The sequence below is a fragment of the Oryctolagus cuniculus genome, chromosome 13 (assembly GCF_964237555.1).
Source record: "Oryctolagus cuniculus chromosome 13, mOryCun1.1, whole genome shotgun sequence".
Lineage (NCBI taxonomy): Eukaryota > Metazoa > Chordata > Mammalia > Lagomorpha > Leporidae > Oryctolagus > Oryctolagus cuniculus.
In genome coordinates, this window is record NC_091444.1 from 61,146,777 (window position 1) to 61,160,681 (window position 13,905).

Consider the following 13,905-nt stretch of genomic DNA (forward strand, 5'->3'; position numbering starts at 1 on the left):
TTTTTTTTGGACAGGTAGAGTTATAGACAACGAGAGAGAGAAAGACAGAGAGAAAGGTCTTTCTTCCTTCTGTGGGTTCACAACCCAAGTGGCCACTATGGCTCAAACAGCACCTATCTGAAGGCCAGAAGCCAGGTGCTTCCTCCTGGTCTCCCATGCAGGTACAGGGGCCCAAGCACTTGGGCCATCCTCCACTGCTATCCCAGGCCACAGCAGAGAGCTGGACTGGAATAGGAGCAGCCGGGACTAGAACCCAGAGCCCATAAGGGATGCCGGCACCGCAGGTGGAGGATTAACCAAGTGAGCCACGGTGTCGGCCCCAGATTTGTGTTCTTACTAATAGGAAGAGGCTCTCGATCCAGCCCTGTGTGGATTCAGGTATTGCTGCCTCTAATCCTTTCAGATAATTTTTCCTGCACTTTCCGTAGTTTCCCCTCAAAGAAGAGCTGAGCAGCACTCTGCTGAGCAGGGACCTCCCACGAGTCTCCAGAACCCTGACTGAAGCAGTCTCTCACACAGCAAACTTGTTGCCTTGTTCTACCAGAGTCAGCTCCATTTCGATTCAGAGTCCATTGTGCTCTGCCTGGGTTTCCCTTCCTGCAGCCTGGAAACTCCCTCAAGGTAGTAACTGGAGCACCCGCAGGGCTTACCTCATTTATTTCCCGTCTCTCTGGGATCACTGGTGACTTAGATGCCTGATGTGTAGTGTCTTGAAAACCGTTCTTTCATATATTTTATCTATTTTTGTTTGCTTCCAGTAGGAGAATAAATATGGTCTCTGTTACTCCATCCTGTTTGGAACCATTTCTTTAGGGACTCTAGAATCCATTTTTCTGTATGGACTGAGATAAATAACAATATTTTTGTCTTCTACCAGGATATTTAACCCAATGTTAAATAGTGAATATTTTCTTTCCTGATTGCTTTTGATATTTCCCTTGTACTTTATTAGTTACATATACTGGAGTCTATTTCTGTATTAGGTATTTGGTAATGGGTGTTTTTCCCCAGAACTTTATTTTTTTTCCTTGTAGCTGTTGGCCATATATTTTTAATATCTGATAATGCTAATCTAAACTATATTTTTAATGAGTGTCCCTCTGAGAATTTAAAAAATATACCATTGTACAGTCATTCTTTTATATTACTTTGGAAGCATTTTGTCAAATTAAAAAAATAATGGTATTTTTGGAGTGAACATTTAGCACTACTAGAACATATGACTCCAACAAAAATTTGTTTTTGTTACATTAAAGAACACTGTTTTGATTTTCCAAAGTTCTGCAACTTATAAGGGTATTCCCTTCCTCCGATATGCACTTTAATGTTCTTTGTAGTGGGCTGGGTGTGTTTGCTGAGGAAATAAAGTCATTACCCAGAAAAAAAAAATTAGAGACCTGAATCTAAAATGTTTAGATATTCTTGGTTAATGACAATCATTCCAGGTAGAGTTTCAATGTGTGAAAGGCTTTCAATTCTACCTCAGGAGAGTTAAGATACTCATTTCAGACAATACTAATTTCAGATGATCTTTCTGATTTAGAAGCCCTGCATCTTTTTATTTTGATCAAAAGTCACATAGTCTTACTCGAGCTTATTAAAAAAAATTCTACCTAAAATATAGTTGAACTTTTTAAGTAACAAATAACTACATCAGCCTGGAGAGCTGGGGGCCTAACAAAGAATACAGACTGTCATTATCATTCCTTTACAAATGTTGCTGCCACCACTGGTGCCTTACGCTTCCTCTTACCCATGCTGCCAGTCCTTCAGTCTCAGCGTTTAATTTATGTATTATCCACTCCACTGTTTCTCGGCCTTTGTTAACACTTGAAGATAATGTACTTGCTATCAGTCCTTCACGGTAACTGCTGAGGTTGACTCCTTTCACAGTGTTTTTGACTTCTTAGAATCATTTTGTTCTGGGTTCTGAGGATGTGGTTTTTATATAAATCTCTCATTTACTGAAACCATATTTGTAAATGAAATATTAGTAGATCTGAGTTCATTGTTCTTTTTGCAGATTCAAGGACAGAATGTTCTTGCACATATGTTTTGGTTCTTGCTGCACCAAAGGAAGGCAGTCCCCACCCGGTGCTGATAAGTCTGTGGCTACACAGCTTTCCAGAGGAGTTTAAGTGTCTGTCCAGCACATCCACTCCAACCCCCCTTGGGTTCATCGGATTTGGGTATTTTTGCATTGCAGCTATTGTAATGGTTTCAAAGAGTGATCAAAGACATGTTCTAAGATCCCGAACTTCATGGTGCCAGCTGCCTGAGCTATGTCCAGGTGGTGCTAGGTGACAAGGAGGCAAAGAGGCTACACCTGCCCCGTACGCAGCCTCTAAATAATGTTTGAAATAATTATTTTATTGCATTTAAAATATTTTGAGGATTTAATGAAATAACTTCTAAAATCGTAAATAATTTTCAAATTTAATTGGTGCTTTTCATAAAATCCCTGGGAATACCCCAACTACCCTCTGGAGTGAGAAAATGCTTTGGTGCCACCTGCTGGCGTCTACTGATATACCAGGCACTTGCTCCTGTTGATTTCCAAATCATTTGAAATTTTTTTAAATATAAACAGAACAGATTTCATGTAGCTCATAGACATAATTCTAAGACTATAAGGATACTTCTCACCAAAAGAATGGGAGAAAATATTTACAAACTATGCATCTGGTAAAGGGTTAATATCCAGAAATATATAAGGAGCTGAAGAAGCTCCAAAGCTACAAAACAAACAACCCAGTCAAGAAATGGGCAAAGGAATGAGCAGACATTTTTCAAAGGCTGAAGTACAAATGACCAAAAGATACATAAAAAATAATCAGTATCACTAGCCATCAGGGAAACGCAAAATGAGGTATCACCTTACTCCAGTTAGAACGGCTATCATCCAAAAATCAATGCTGGTGAGGATGTGGAGAAAAAGGTACCCTAATGCACTGTTGGAGGGAATGTAAACTGATACAACCATTATGGAGGTTCCTCAGAAATTTGAAAATAGATCTACCATATGACCCAGCCATCTCAGTCCTGGGAATTCAGCCAAAGGAAATGAAATCAGCATATGAAAGAGTTACCTGTAACCCCATCTTTATAGCGGCTCAATTCACAGTAACTAAGATATGGAATAAACATAGATGTCCATCAACATATGACTAGATAAAGAAAATGTGGTATATAAACACAATGAACTCAGCCATAAAAAAGAATGAAATCTTGTCATTTGCAACAAAATGGATGCACTGGAGAACATTATGTTTAGCAAAATAAGCCAGACCCAAAAAGACAAATACTACAAGTTTTCTCTGATTTGTGGTAGCTAATAGACTACAGAAAATTTTAATGTATATGACCCAAATAATTTTTCAAAAAACTTTCAGTTTCCTACCAGCACATTTCAAAATAACCAGAAAGAGAATTTTGATGACAAGACCACAAAAGCTCAAATTCAAATTCATAAGTAAATTTGGAACACAATATAAAGAAACAAATGCCCAACAGTGATTAATAAGTATTCTGTGGCACTTAGCTAAAATGTTAAGTTTTATATGTTGATTTACATCACTAATTACATTATTTTTCTTATTTTTTAAAGAGATTCTTTTTTTTAATTTATTTTTTATTTATTTGACAGGTAGAGTTATAGACAGAGAGAGAGAGAGAGAGAGATTCACCCCCCAAATGGCCGCTATGGCCGGCGCACCGCACTGATCCAAAGCCAGGAGCCAGGTGCTTCCTCCTGGTCTCCTATGTGAGTGCAAGGGCCCAAGCACTTGGGCCATCCTCCACTGCCTTCCCGGGCCACAGCAGAGAGCTGGACTGGAAGAGGAGCAACTGGGACTAGAAGCCGGCGCCCATATGGGATGCCAGCACTGCAGGCGAAAGATTAACCAAGTGAGCCATGGCGCCGGCCCTCATTGATCTTATTTTTCTCATTAATAGATATATTTTCAGTTGATGGTATCTTAACTTCAGATTTATGATATAAAAAGTTTAATATTAAATTCTAAAGTTTCTGAATAAATTAGTTGTTATAGTTAGAATAATTTAAGTTATTCCTATTGTGCTGGCCTGCGGCACAATGAACTGGGTCTTCCTGAAACAGAGAGTGGGAATGCGGGGACAAGGACGCAAAGAATGGAGCCAAGACAAGTCCTGATCAAGGCTCGTTTATTGAATAAATGCAGTAGTATTTAAACATGACCAGTTTTTTACAAGAAGGAGCACAAAAGATTTACATATCAAAAAGGCTGTTAAGGTTACGAAGAGTTCCCAATAAGGTTCTTAATTATTGATTACAAGGGTACAATAAAACACTTAGGTGATAAATGCAGGTTACAGGTGTGACTGATTATCTGTATCATCTCTTGTGAAAGGTTTAGGTTCTTCCTGCCTCTTCCCGGAATCTCCCTAGCCCAATTGTCTGTGCCGGGAAGTCTCCATATGTTTAAGTGTAAACAAAGGGAGTGACTACCTGTGGCTGCCCACACCTATAATAATGCTACTTTCATTCACCTGAATTCTGATACTCACTTCTTGAACAGGAAGGATATACAGCTAATGCATATTGATATCCATGTCTAAGGTATTTTATTTGGTAGTGGGACTCAGTGGTGAAACATGAGAAAGCCCTTATCTTTAACACCATCCTTGAATCAGGGTTAAGATCCTGTTCTTTGCATATTACAAATATACAAAAAATGAATTTGTCTAAAATGTGGGTGCCTGTCCTTCAAATATGCCATTTAGACCTGCTAAACCATAAACCACAGCCATAAGCCTAAACAGTCAGTTTCCTGATTTATGCATTTAAGCTACTGGGACACACTTTTATCACAGGCCTCAACATAAAAAGATAGCTTTATGGGCATACTCTGAAGGTTTGCGGCTTGTCTTGTGTCTTGGATACCACTTCAGAGTGCAGAAGGGTTGAAATACAGAGGTGTGTAGGTAAGAGAAAAGACAATTTAATTAACCTGTCACACTCTTCCTTTCCAACTACATGAACATAGGAGATTTTTGCCTAAAGAAGCATTATTTCTAAGTAGTTCCAAACATGTATTCTCTTATTTTCTTTTGGTTTCCTACTAATGGTTCTGGATGTACTCAGGAACTAGTATAGTATTCTCAGTAACTGATGGGGAACTTTTATGATACTAAATAATTCATATGACTCTCATCAATATGAGGTGCACAGAGTTGTAGTGTGAAAGGAAGATGATGCCAATTCTTCACACTAGCATCTAATGGACACTGAATAAAAAACTTGTGAGTACTATACCTTCTATTTCATAAGGTAATATTTGTGAAAACAATAAATAGAATTTTAGATTTAAATAATTTTATTTAAAATTTTGTCATTAATTCTGACTTATATTGACTTCTTAAGAGAAAGCTCTTCTGCAAACAAGTAAAAAATAAACTTCATATGATTTTTAAATTTGTATTTGTATGAAAGTGTGTTGATTAGGGGGCCAGCACTGTGGCGCAGCAGGTTGAAGCCCTGGCCTGAAGCACCGGAATCCCATGTGGGTGCCGGTTCTAGTCCCGGCTGCTCCCCTTCCGATCCAGCTCTCTGCTATGGCCTGGGAAAGCAGTAGAAGATGGCCCAAGTCCTTGGGCCCCTGCACCCACGTGGGAGACCCAGAAGAAGCTTCTGGCTCCTGGCTTCGAATCAACGCAGCTCCGGCCGTTGCGGCCATCTGGGGAGTGAACCAGTGGATGGAAGACCTACCTCTCTCTTTCTACCCCTCTCTGTAACTCTGTCTTTTAAATAAAGAAAATAAATCTTAAAAAAAGAAAATGTGTTGATTAAACAGCATAATTGGTGATTTTCCTGAAATGTAGGCAAAATTTTATGGGCAAGATATAAGAAATGTATTAACTCACCCAAAGTCCTTAGCCAATTAACAGGACAAAAACATTAGCCAATCAGTAAAAAATGAATCATCTTTTAGATTTTGCTCAATCATATAGAAATATTTTTACGTTAGTCAAAAATCTTTATTAGTCAATGCTGGAAGTTAACAGCACATCCTAGTTAGCAGTGTATGAAGGTGACTTATAATGTTTAAATATTTAGACTTACTCTTGTCCACGCTCCATAAATCTTAGAAGAGGATTTCATGCCTACTTGCTGAAGACATAAATCTAATGAAGGAAACAATAAACAAATCAGATCACTTCAGGCCATGATAAATGCTATGAAGAAAATACCAGATTGGCATATGTGATGGCCTGGGATGACATTTTTTTCTTTTTTTTTAAATTAATTTATTTGACAGGTAGAGTTATAGACAGTGAGAGAGAGACAGAGAGAAAGGTCTTCCTTCCGTTGGTTTACTCCCCAAATTGCCGCTACGGCCAGTGCTGCGCCAATCTGAATCCAGGAGCCAGGTGCTTCCTCCTGGTCTCCCATATGGGTGCAGGGCCCAAGTACTTGGGCCATCCTCCACTGCCTTCCCAGGCCACAGCAGAAAGCTGGACTGGAAGAGGAGCAACATGGACTAAAACCAGGCGCCCACATGGGATGCCGGCACCGCAGGTGGAGGATTAACCAAGGGAGCCATGGCACCGGCCCAGACCTCCATTTTTTTCAATAATTCTTATTTAGGTTCTAGCTTTAAATACCCACTCCTCAGAGTCCTTCTCCCATGACTCAAACTAATGACACCCTCTAATCACACCAATCGTATATATTTGTATTACTGTAATCTCAGCTCTTATCACATTATCTGATGGTTTTCTGCTTTATCTGCTTGCATATTACTTGTCTCTTCCTGCTGTAATGGGAGTTCAATAAGACCTGTCTCCTGTTCAGCACAAATCCTCAGCCTGGCATAAAGAATACATGTATGAATCAAACTGTTTATTCTCTGGGTTACACAGGGTGCATCAGGGGAGAGAGAATAATCTAAAATAACTCATGTATTCAAATTATTCTTACAGACTTGTTTTTATGGGAGCGGGAGGGTTTAGGTTCCTTAATATTAGCAACAATTGAAATGAGTAGAATTCATCACTCTACCATAGGTAACATCCCTCCCAATAAGATGAAAGAATATATTGTTAAAATATTGTCTCTGGCAATGTTTTCTTCTTGTATCAAAAAAAAAAAATGCATGGGGACAGCACTGTGGCACAGTGGATTAAAGCTCCTGCCTACAGTGCTGGCATCTCATAGGGGTAATGGTTCCAGTCTCGCCTACTCCACTTCCGATCCAGCTCTTTGCTATGGCCTGGGAAAGCAGTAGGAGATGGCCCAAGTCTTTGGGCCTCTGCATCCACTTTGGAAACCCAGAAGAACTCCAGACTCCTGGCTTCGGATCAGCTCAGCTTGGCCATTGGGGTCATTTGGGGAGTGAACCAGCAGATGGAAGACCTCGCTCTCTCTCTAGGTCTACCTCTCTCTGTAATTCTGTCTTTCAAATAAATAAATCTTTTTTTAAAAATGCATCAATTATAACTAAAAGGGCCGGCACCGCGGCTCACTAGGCTAATCCTCCGCCTTGAGGTGCCGGCACACCGAGTTCTAGTCCCGGTCAGGGCGCCGGATTCTGTCCCGGTTGCCCCTCTTCCAGGCCAGCTCTCTGCTGTGGCCCGGGAGTGCAGTGGAGGATGGCCCAAGTACTTGGGCCCTGCACCCCATGGGAGACCAGGATAAGTACCTGACTCCTGCCTTCAGATCAGCGTGGTGCACCGGCTGCAGCGCGCCAGCCGTGGCGGCCATTGGAGGGTGAACCAATGGCAAAGGAAGACCTTTCTCTCTGTCTCTCTCTCACACTGTCCACTCTGCCTGTCAAAAAAATAAAAAATAAAAAAATAAAAGGATGGATGTAATGAATATAAAATGCACATTAAAATTGCAAAGCTACATATGATCTAAAACTGGCATTTTAAATTCAAAGACAATTGAGAAAGGAAGTTTGCACTGGTCTTCACTTGAATTATCTGTGAGACAGGCATATAACCACAAAAGCTGGAGCGGTGATAATCCAAAACAGTTAGGAACAAATCCAAAGAATTCTTTTAATATAGAGGAAACATATGTAAGTCATGATCAGTATATATAACTATTTTCCAAATGAGTGCTTTAAAGTATATATGTGTGAACTTCTGGTTTGTTTTCCTAGTTAACTTAGAAGGTAAAATTTAGCGTGGCACTGGCATGGAAGATGGTGAACCAAATACCTGTTTAGCTTCCTGTCAGTGTAGTACACGCAGCTGAGGCGCCAGCGCCAGGCCTTAAGCCCAGACAACAGACTTCAATAACCCTAATTGTAACCACCACATAACGCTGCTGATAGACAGAAAAGGCTGGCGACTTGTATATTAGACGGTTGACTCTGGCTTAAAACTCAAAAAACGACCATCCGTAAACTGAGATTTTCACAAGCGAGCTGGCGCGCGAACGCCCAGACCAGAGGGACAGCCCAGAGCTCCACCCGTCTCGGGGCGGGCTTCACCTCGGGGAGGCGGGGCTAGCTTGTCGCGTTTCCAGCAAGTTTGTACCTCTTCTCTTGCCGTAGTGCCTGAGACCGGAAGCTCCTCTGCGGCATGTACTTAGGTTTCCGGGGAAGGGCTGGGTGCTGGTGTACCATGTGGAAGGTACTGTGAAGAGTTGCTGACGTTCAAGTGCTGCCCAAATCCCGAACTCCGGCTAAGGAGGAGCGAAGAGCTACTTAGTGTGAGTCCTGGCCAGTGCGTTAAGCCGCGAGAAGGTAGGTCGTCCGCCAGTTTTCTGGGTATCTGCGGAGTCGGAGTTGCTGCCGCGGGCACGGTTAATAGTTGTCCAGGCTGTTGGGGTGGTGGTTTGCTTCCCGGGGCCCCGCGGCTTGTGTCTGCCACCCCGCCGAATGCAAAGGGAGCGTTTATTGGTTGCAGTTCAGCCGCCTTATACTCCGGTGGCCGCCTCTTACCGTCGTTGTGTTTCTTAGTTTGTTTTCAGAAATCTGCCGGCTTGAAAGATGACGTCCTTAGCCCAGCAGCTCCAACGGCTCGCCCTTCCTCAAAGCGATCCCAGTCTTTTATCTAGAGATGAAGTTGCCTCCTTGTTGTTTGACCCCAGGGAAGCGGCCACCATCGACAGAGACACCGCCTTTGCCCTTGGTGAGCTTTTAGAAGAACTCTGAAACGCCGTTCTCTGGATGTTGTGTTTTCGTGTTTTCTCTTTCAACCCTGCCCTTATTTTTAGCAGGTTTTTTTTAAGATTCATTTTTGTTGTAAGGGAAAAGAAAATACCAATCAAGTGCTAGAGATAGGTAGGAAGTGGTATCTTAATTTCAAAGAAATATGGCTAGGCAGGTCAGTTAATAGCAAACCGGAAGAACAGCTTAAAGGGGGTCGTGATAGTGGCTGGAGTTGCGCAGACTCCTCAAGAGGCTGGCCTCCTGTTGTAGGGGATATCAGGTAGTAATGGTAATGAAAGGAATGGCTCCTGCCCTGAAAAACTTTCTGTTCTTTATGTTGAAACCTAGAAGTCTGTGTTTGGCACCGTATTGCACATAATGCATGCTAGAAAGTTCAGAGGCTTAGTGTAATGAATTTGCTTGTTAAACAACTGCCCTTTCCCTAGGGTGCACTGGCCTAGAAGAGCTGCTTGGCATTGATCCTTCCTTTGAGCAGTTTGAAGCACCATTATTCAGCCAGCTAGCAAAAACCTTGGAGCGCAGCGTTCAGACCAAAGCCGTGAACAGACAGCTGGACGAAAACATTTCATCATTCCTTATTCATTTGTCTCCTTACTTCCTGCTTAAGCCAGCACAGAAGTGTCTGGAGTGGTTGATTCACAGGTAACTAATGAGATTTAAAAAATAATGGTTGACTAACTACTTTGTTTTTTAAAGATTTATTTACTTATTTGAGAGACAGAGGCAGAGAGAGAGAGAGGTCTTCCATCCAATGGGTCACTCCCCAGATGGCCACAATGGCCAGAGCTGGGCCAATCTGAAGCCAGGAGCTTCTTCTGGGTCTCCCAAGTGGGTGCAGGGGCCCAAGCACTTGGGCCATCTTCTCTTGCTTTCCCTGGCCATAGCAGAGAGCTGGATCAGAAGTGAAGCAGCCTGGCACTTGAACCAGCACCCATATGGGATGCCAGTGCTGCAGGCTGCGACTTTACCTGCTGTGCCACAGTGCCAGCCCTGGCTAACTACTTTGCATTTTTTAAAAGGTTAAATCATTGAGAACACATTTAAACTTAAGGAATTATGGGGCCGGCGCTGTGGCACAGGAGGTTAATCCTCTGCCTGCAGCGCTGGCATCCCATATGGTCGCTGGTTCTAGTCCCGGCTGCTCCCCTTCTGATCTAGCTCTCTGCTGTGGCCTGGAAAAGCAGTAGAAGATGGCCCAAGTTCCTGAACCCCTGCACCTGCGTGGGAAACCTGGAGGAAGCTCCTGGCTCTTGGCTTCGGATCAGTGCAGCTCCAGCCATCACCACCGTTTGGGGAGTGAACCAGCGGATGGAAGATCTTTTTCTCCGTCTCTCCCTCTCACTGTCTGTAACTCTACCTATCAAATAATTAAAATAAAATATAAAGTTAAGAAGTTAGATGTATTAAGAGATGAATGCAATGTCTATTGTGTGAAAAGGCATGCTTTTCTACTGTTAAACATATTGTTCTTAACAGTGGAAAGCAAAACTGCTGAAAACTTGGAGTGAATAGTGTAACCTCATAGTTCTAGAGGGCCCATGTCACTTTGCCACTACAGGTTAGCCTTGTACACCTGGGGCAAAGGATAGTAAACTTCGTAGTTGTCAGAGTAACAGCAATAGTTTGGGAAGAGGATGGCTGTGTGCTCTGAAATCTGTAACTTAAGAAAGCCAGATAGAGCTGATGTGTATTGGACATTTATATGCCAAGCCTTGTGGCAAGCCCTTTCCAAGCATTACTTCACTTGATCCTCACATTTGCATAGAGAAATCAAAAACAATTTGAGCAATTTGGTGTTGTTGTTGTTTTTTTTTTTTAAGATTTCTTTATTTGAAAGGCAGAGTTACAGAGAGGCTGAGGCAGGGAGAGAGGTGAGAGAGATAGAGGGAGAGGGAGAGAGAGATCTTCTATCCACTGAGTCACTCCCCAAAAGGCCTCAGTGGCAGGAGCTGGGCCAATCCAAAGCCAGGAACCAGGAGCTTCTTCATAGTCTCCCATGTGGCTACAGGGACCCAAAGACTTGGGCCATCTTCTGCTGCTTTCCCAGCCACATTAGTAGGGAGCTGGATTGGAATTGTGCTGGCACTCAAACTGGCATCCATAGGGGATGTTGGCACTGCAGGTGGCAGCTTTACCCGCTATGCCACAATGCCAGCCCTGTGATTTGGTTTTGAGAGATTAGGTTTCCTGAGATGCAGCTAGTAAGTGGCAGAGCTTGGATACAACTGAAGTTTGTTTCTAGGATCTAATCTTTGATCTGCTTTGGAAATAGTCTCGGTGAGTTTACTCAGCTTATTTTCTCACTTGTTGACATCATGTCACAGCTTATGTATTTTTGTTTATTCTCCCAATATATATGCTTTAAAGATAGAAGGAGTTCCATTTCATTCATTGGAAACATGGGAATATAGTGACTTCCTTTCAGGAAACAAGGGAGTCACTGAGAAAACATTTTACTTGCATCTTCTGATTATCACATTAGACTCATCAGAGGAGAGTTTTCAAAGGCTTATAAAGTTTCCCTCTATCTTTTAGCATTTAATTTCCCCCAGATATTTCTGGATCATTACTGTAATTGCATTTTATTTTTCACATATTTGTTTGTGTGACTTGTTTATTAAGCAAACTTTAAATTCTCTATATAGCTAAGTAGTTTGTCCTTGGTTATTGTTTTGAAACAAATACTGTAATAAAGGTTTATACAAAATTTGGGGGTGTGGCTTTTTGTGGAGTTGTTGAAAGCATTATAAAAAATGTGATGTTGGGGCAGATGCTGTGGACTAGCTGGTTAAGCCACCTCCTGCGGTGCCAGTATCCTATTTGGATACTGGTTCAAGTCCCAGCTGTTCCACTTCCAATGCAAACTCCCTGCTAATGAGCCCGAGAAAGCAGTTGAGGATGGCCCAAATGCTTGGACTCCTGTCGTCCGTGTGGGAGACCTGGAAGAAAGAAGATCCTGGCTCCTGGCTCTTGACTTTGGCCTGGTCCAGCCCTGGCTGTTGAGGCCATCTTGGGAGTGAACCAGTGGGTGGAAGACCTTACTCCTCTGTGTTGTGTGTGTGTTTCTGTATGTCTGTCTCTCTCTCTATCTCCCTCCCTCTCCATAACTCTGCCTTTCAAATACACAAAGTAAATCTTAAAAAAAAAGTAATGTCTTGGCTAGTACCAAAGTCATGTGTGAGACTAATAGGCAGAGTGATATGGAACACTAAGAAAAGTACATATAAAGGATTCAGAGACTTCATATGGAAGAGGGATTACTTGCCTGGGAGAATGAAGAAAAGCATCTTGGAAAATGAGGCATTTGAGAAAAATCTTGAAGACTGGGAAGGATTATTGTGTCTGATGGAGTTAATTTATTCACATCATTAGGGTGGAGGAAATGAAAGAAGATTTTGTGATTTTCATGGACAAATTATATATAGTTATAATTTGATAATTTTTTATTGAAAGATATTAATAAGATTTTCTTTTTAATTGGTCTTTTGAATTTCAGAAGAATGGTAATTAGGAAAGTTGTGGAACGTGATTTGAAACCTGGAGAGAGGCTTTGCTGCCCTGTTGAACAATTGCTTTTCAGTTGGTTTGACTGCAATGGTCCCATACTTACATTAATGTGAAATAGAATGGTTAAGAAAAGAGATGGAGACAGTGAATGGGATATTTTTATATTGAATATTCCAAAATACTATATAAAATTTGGCAGAACAATATTGAGGGGAATTTAAATACAAAATAGGAGGCTTATTTAAGTACTCATTATGTTGCTAGTAGTTACGTGGTTACTTCTTTGATAATTATTTTAGGTAGTTTATGCTCATTGTTACACAATTTGGACATGAAAGGAAATACATGCTTACATAAGCTTCATGTCAGTTTGAATTGTTTGCTTTTTTCCTAGGTTCCATGTCCATCTTTATAATCAAGATAGCCTCATTGCCTGTGTTTTGCCATATCATGAGACAAGAATATTTGTTCGGGTTATACAGCTTCTGAAAATTAATAATCCAAAACACAAATGGTTCTGGTTGCTGCCAGTTAAGGTATGATTATTGAATGACATTTCTGTGATCGTTACAAATCTCGATTAGGAGATATAATTTGGAAAAAATAAAGTTATAGTGTTCCTGGGGCTAGTCCAACTATTATCTCCATCATTTTTATTTCTTAACTTTCAAGCAAAACTAATATGAATAATATTTACTCTTATTTAGTGCTTGGTATCAGACTAGGGGATTTATAGTATATTATCTTGGATTCTCATAAAATGTCACTTTTACAGATGAGCACAGGCTTAGAAACTGAAGTTCCTTGCTGAAGTTAATGTAACGATAAGTGGCCGAGTTGGAATTTAATCCTGGTCTGATGCTAAAGCCTGTGATTTCCCATGATGCCATGCTGTTTGGCATTTTAAATTTTGGATAAAAAAATGGTCGTGATGAAAGGCAGAAAATTCTTAAGAAATTTAAAGGATAAGGATGACTTGAAGGTCTTCCAGAAATTATTAAAGATGTAAAGAAGATGATAGGAATTAATTTACAAGAAATAAAAGGCTGATTGCCTAAAAGGAAAGGACTGGATAAAATTGGATAATGCACTATTAAAGTAAAATGAAGTGACTTCCTGTTAGCACTATGCAACAGACAGTATGGTAGATGTATGTTGTAGACTAGAACATTCCTGCATGCTGAGCATGGTAATATAAACTGGGAGGAGGGTAGAAGGTGACAAAAATAGACTAGCA

General features: G+C 41.2%; 1 protein-coding gene, 1 long non-coding RNA gene and 1 pseudogene across 2 annotated transcripts in view; 1 reads left to right on the forward strand and 2 right to left on the reverse strand.

The window, feature by feature from the left end:
* The window catches only part of LOC138844983 (uncharacterized), a 41,625-nt gene extending 33,183 nt beyond the window's left edge, over positions 1-8,442 (reverse strand). The window contains exons 1-2 of the long non-coding RNA XR_011381536.1: positions 8,203-8,442; positions 6,101-6,162 (exon numbers count right to left, since the gene is read on the reverse strand). This is a non-coding gene — a long non-coding RNA (uncharacterized lncRNA). The remainder of the gene's footprint in view (positions 1-6,100; positions 6,163-8,202) is intronic.
* LOC100344173 (PRELI domain containing protein 3B pseudogene) lies at positions 297-2,263 on the reverse strand (annotated as a pseudogene).
* Positions 8,443-8,526: 84 nt separating the features above from the next.
* The window catches only part of HEATR1 (HEAT repeat containing 1), a 57,298-nt gene continuing 51,919 nt past the window's right edge, over positions 8,527-13,905 (forward strand). The window contains exons 1-4 of the mRNA XM_002717318.5: positions 8,527-8,732; positions 8,949-9,120; positions 9,587-9,803; positions 13,063-13,204. Coding sequence (XP_002717364.2) covers positions 8,979-9,120; positions 9,587-9,803; positions 13,063-13,204 — 501 coding nt within the window. The 5' untranslated portion in view covers positions 8,527-8,732; positions 8,949-8,978. The remainder of the gene's footprint in view (positions 8,733-8,948; positions 9,121-9,586; positions 9,804-13,062; positions 13,205-13,905) is intronic.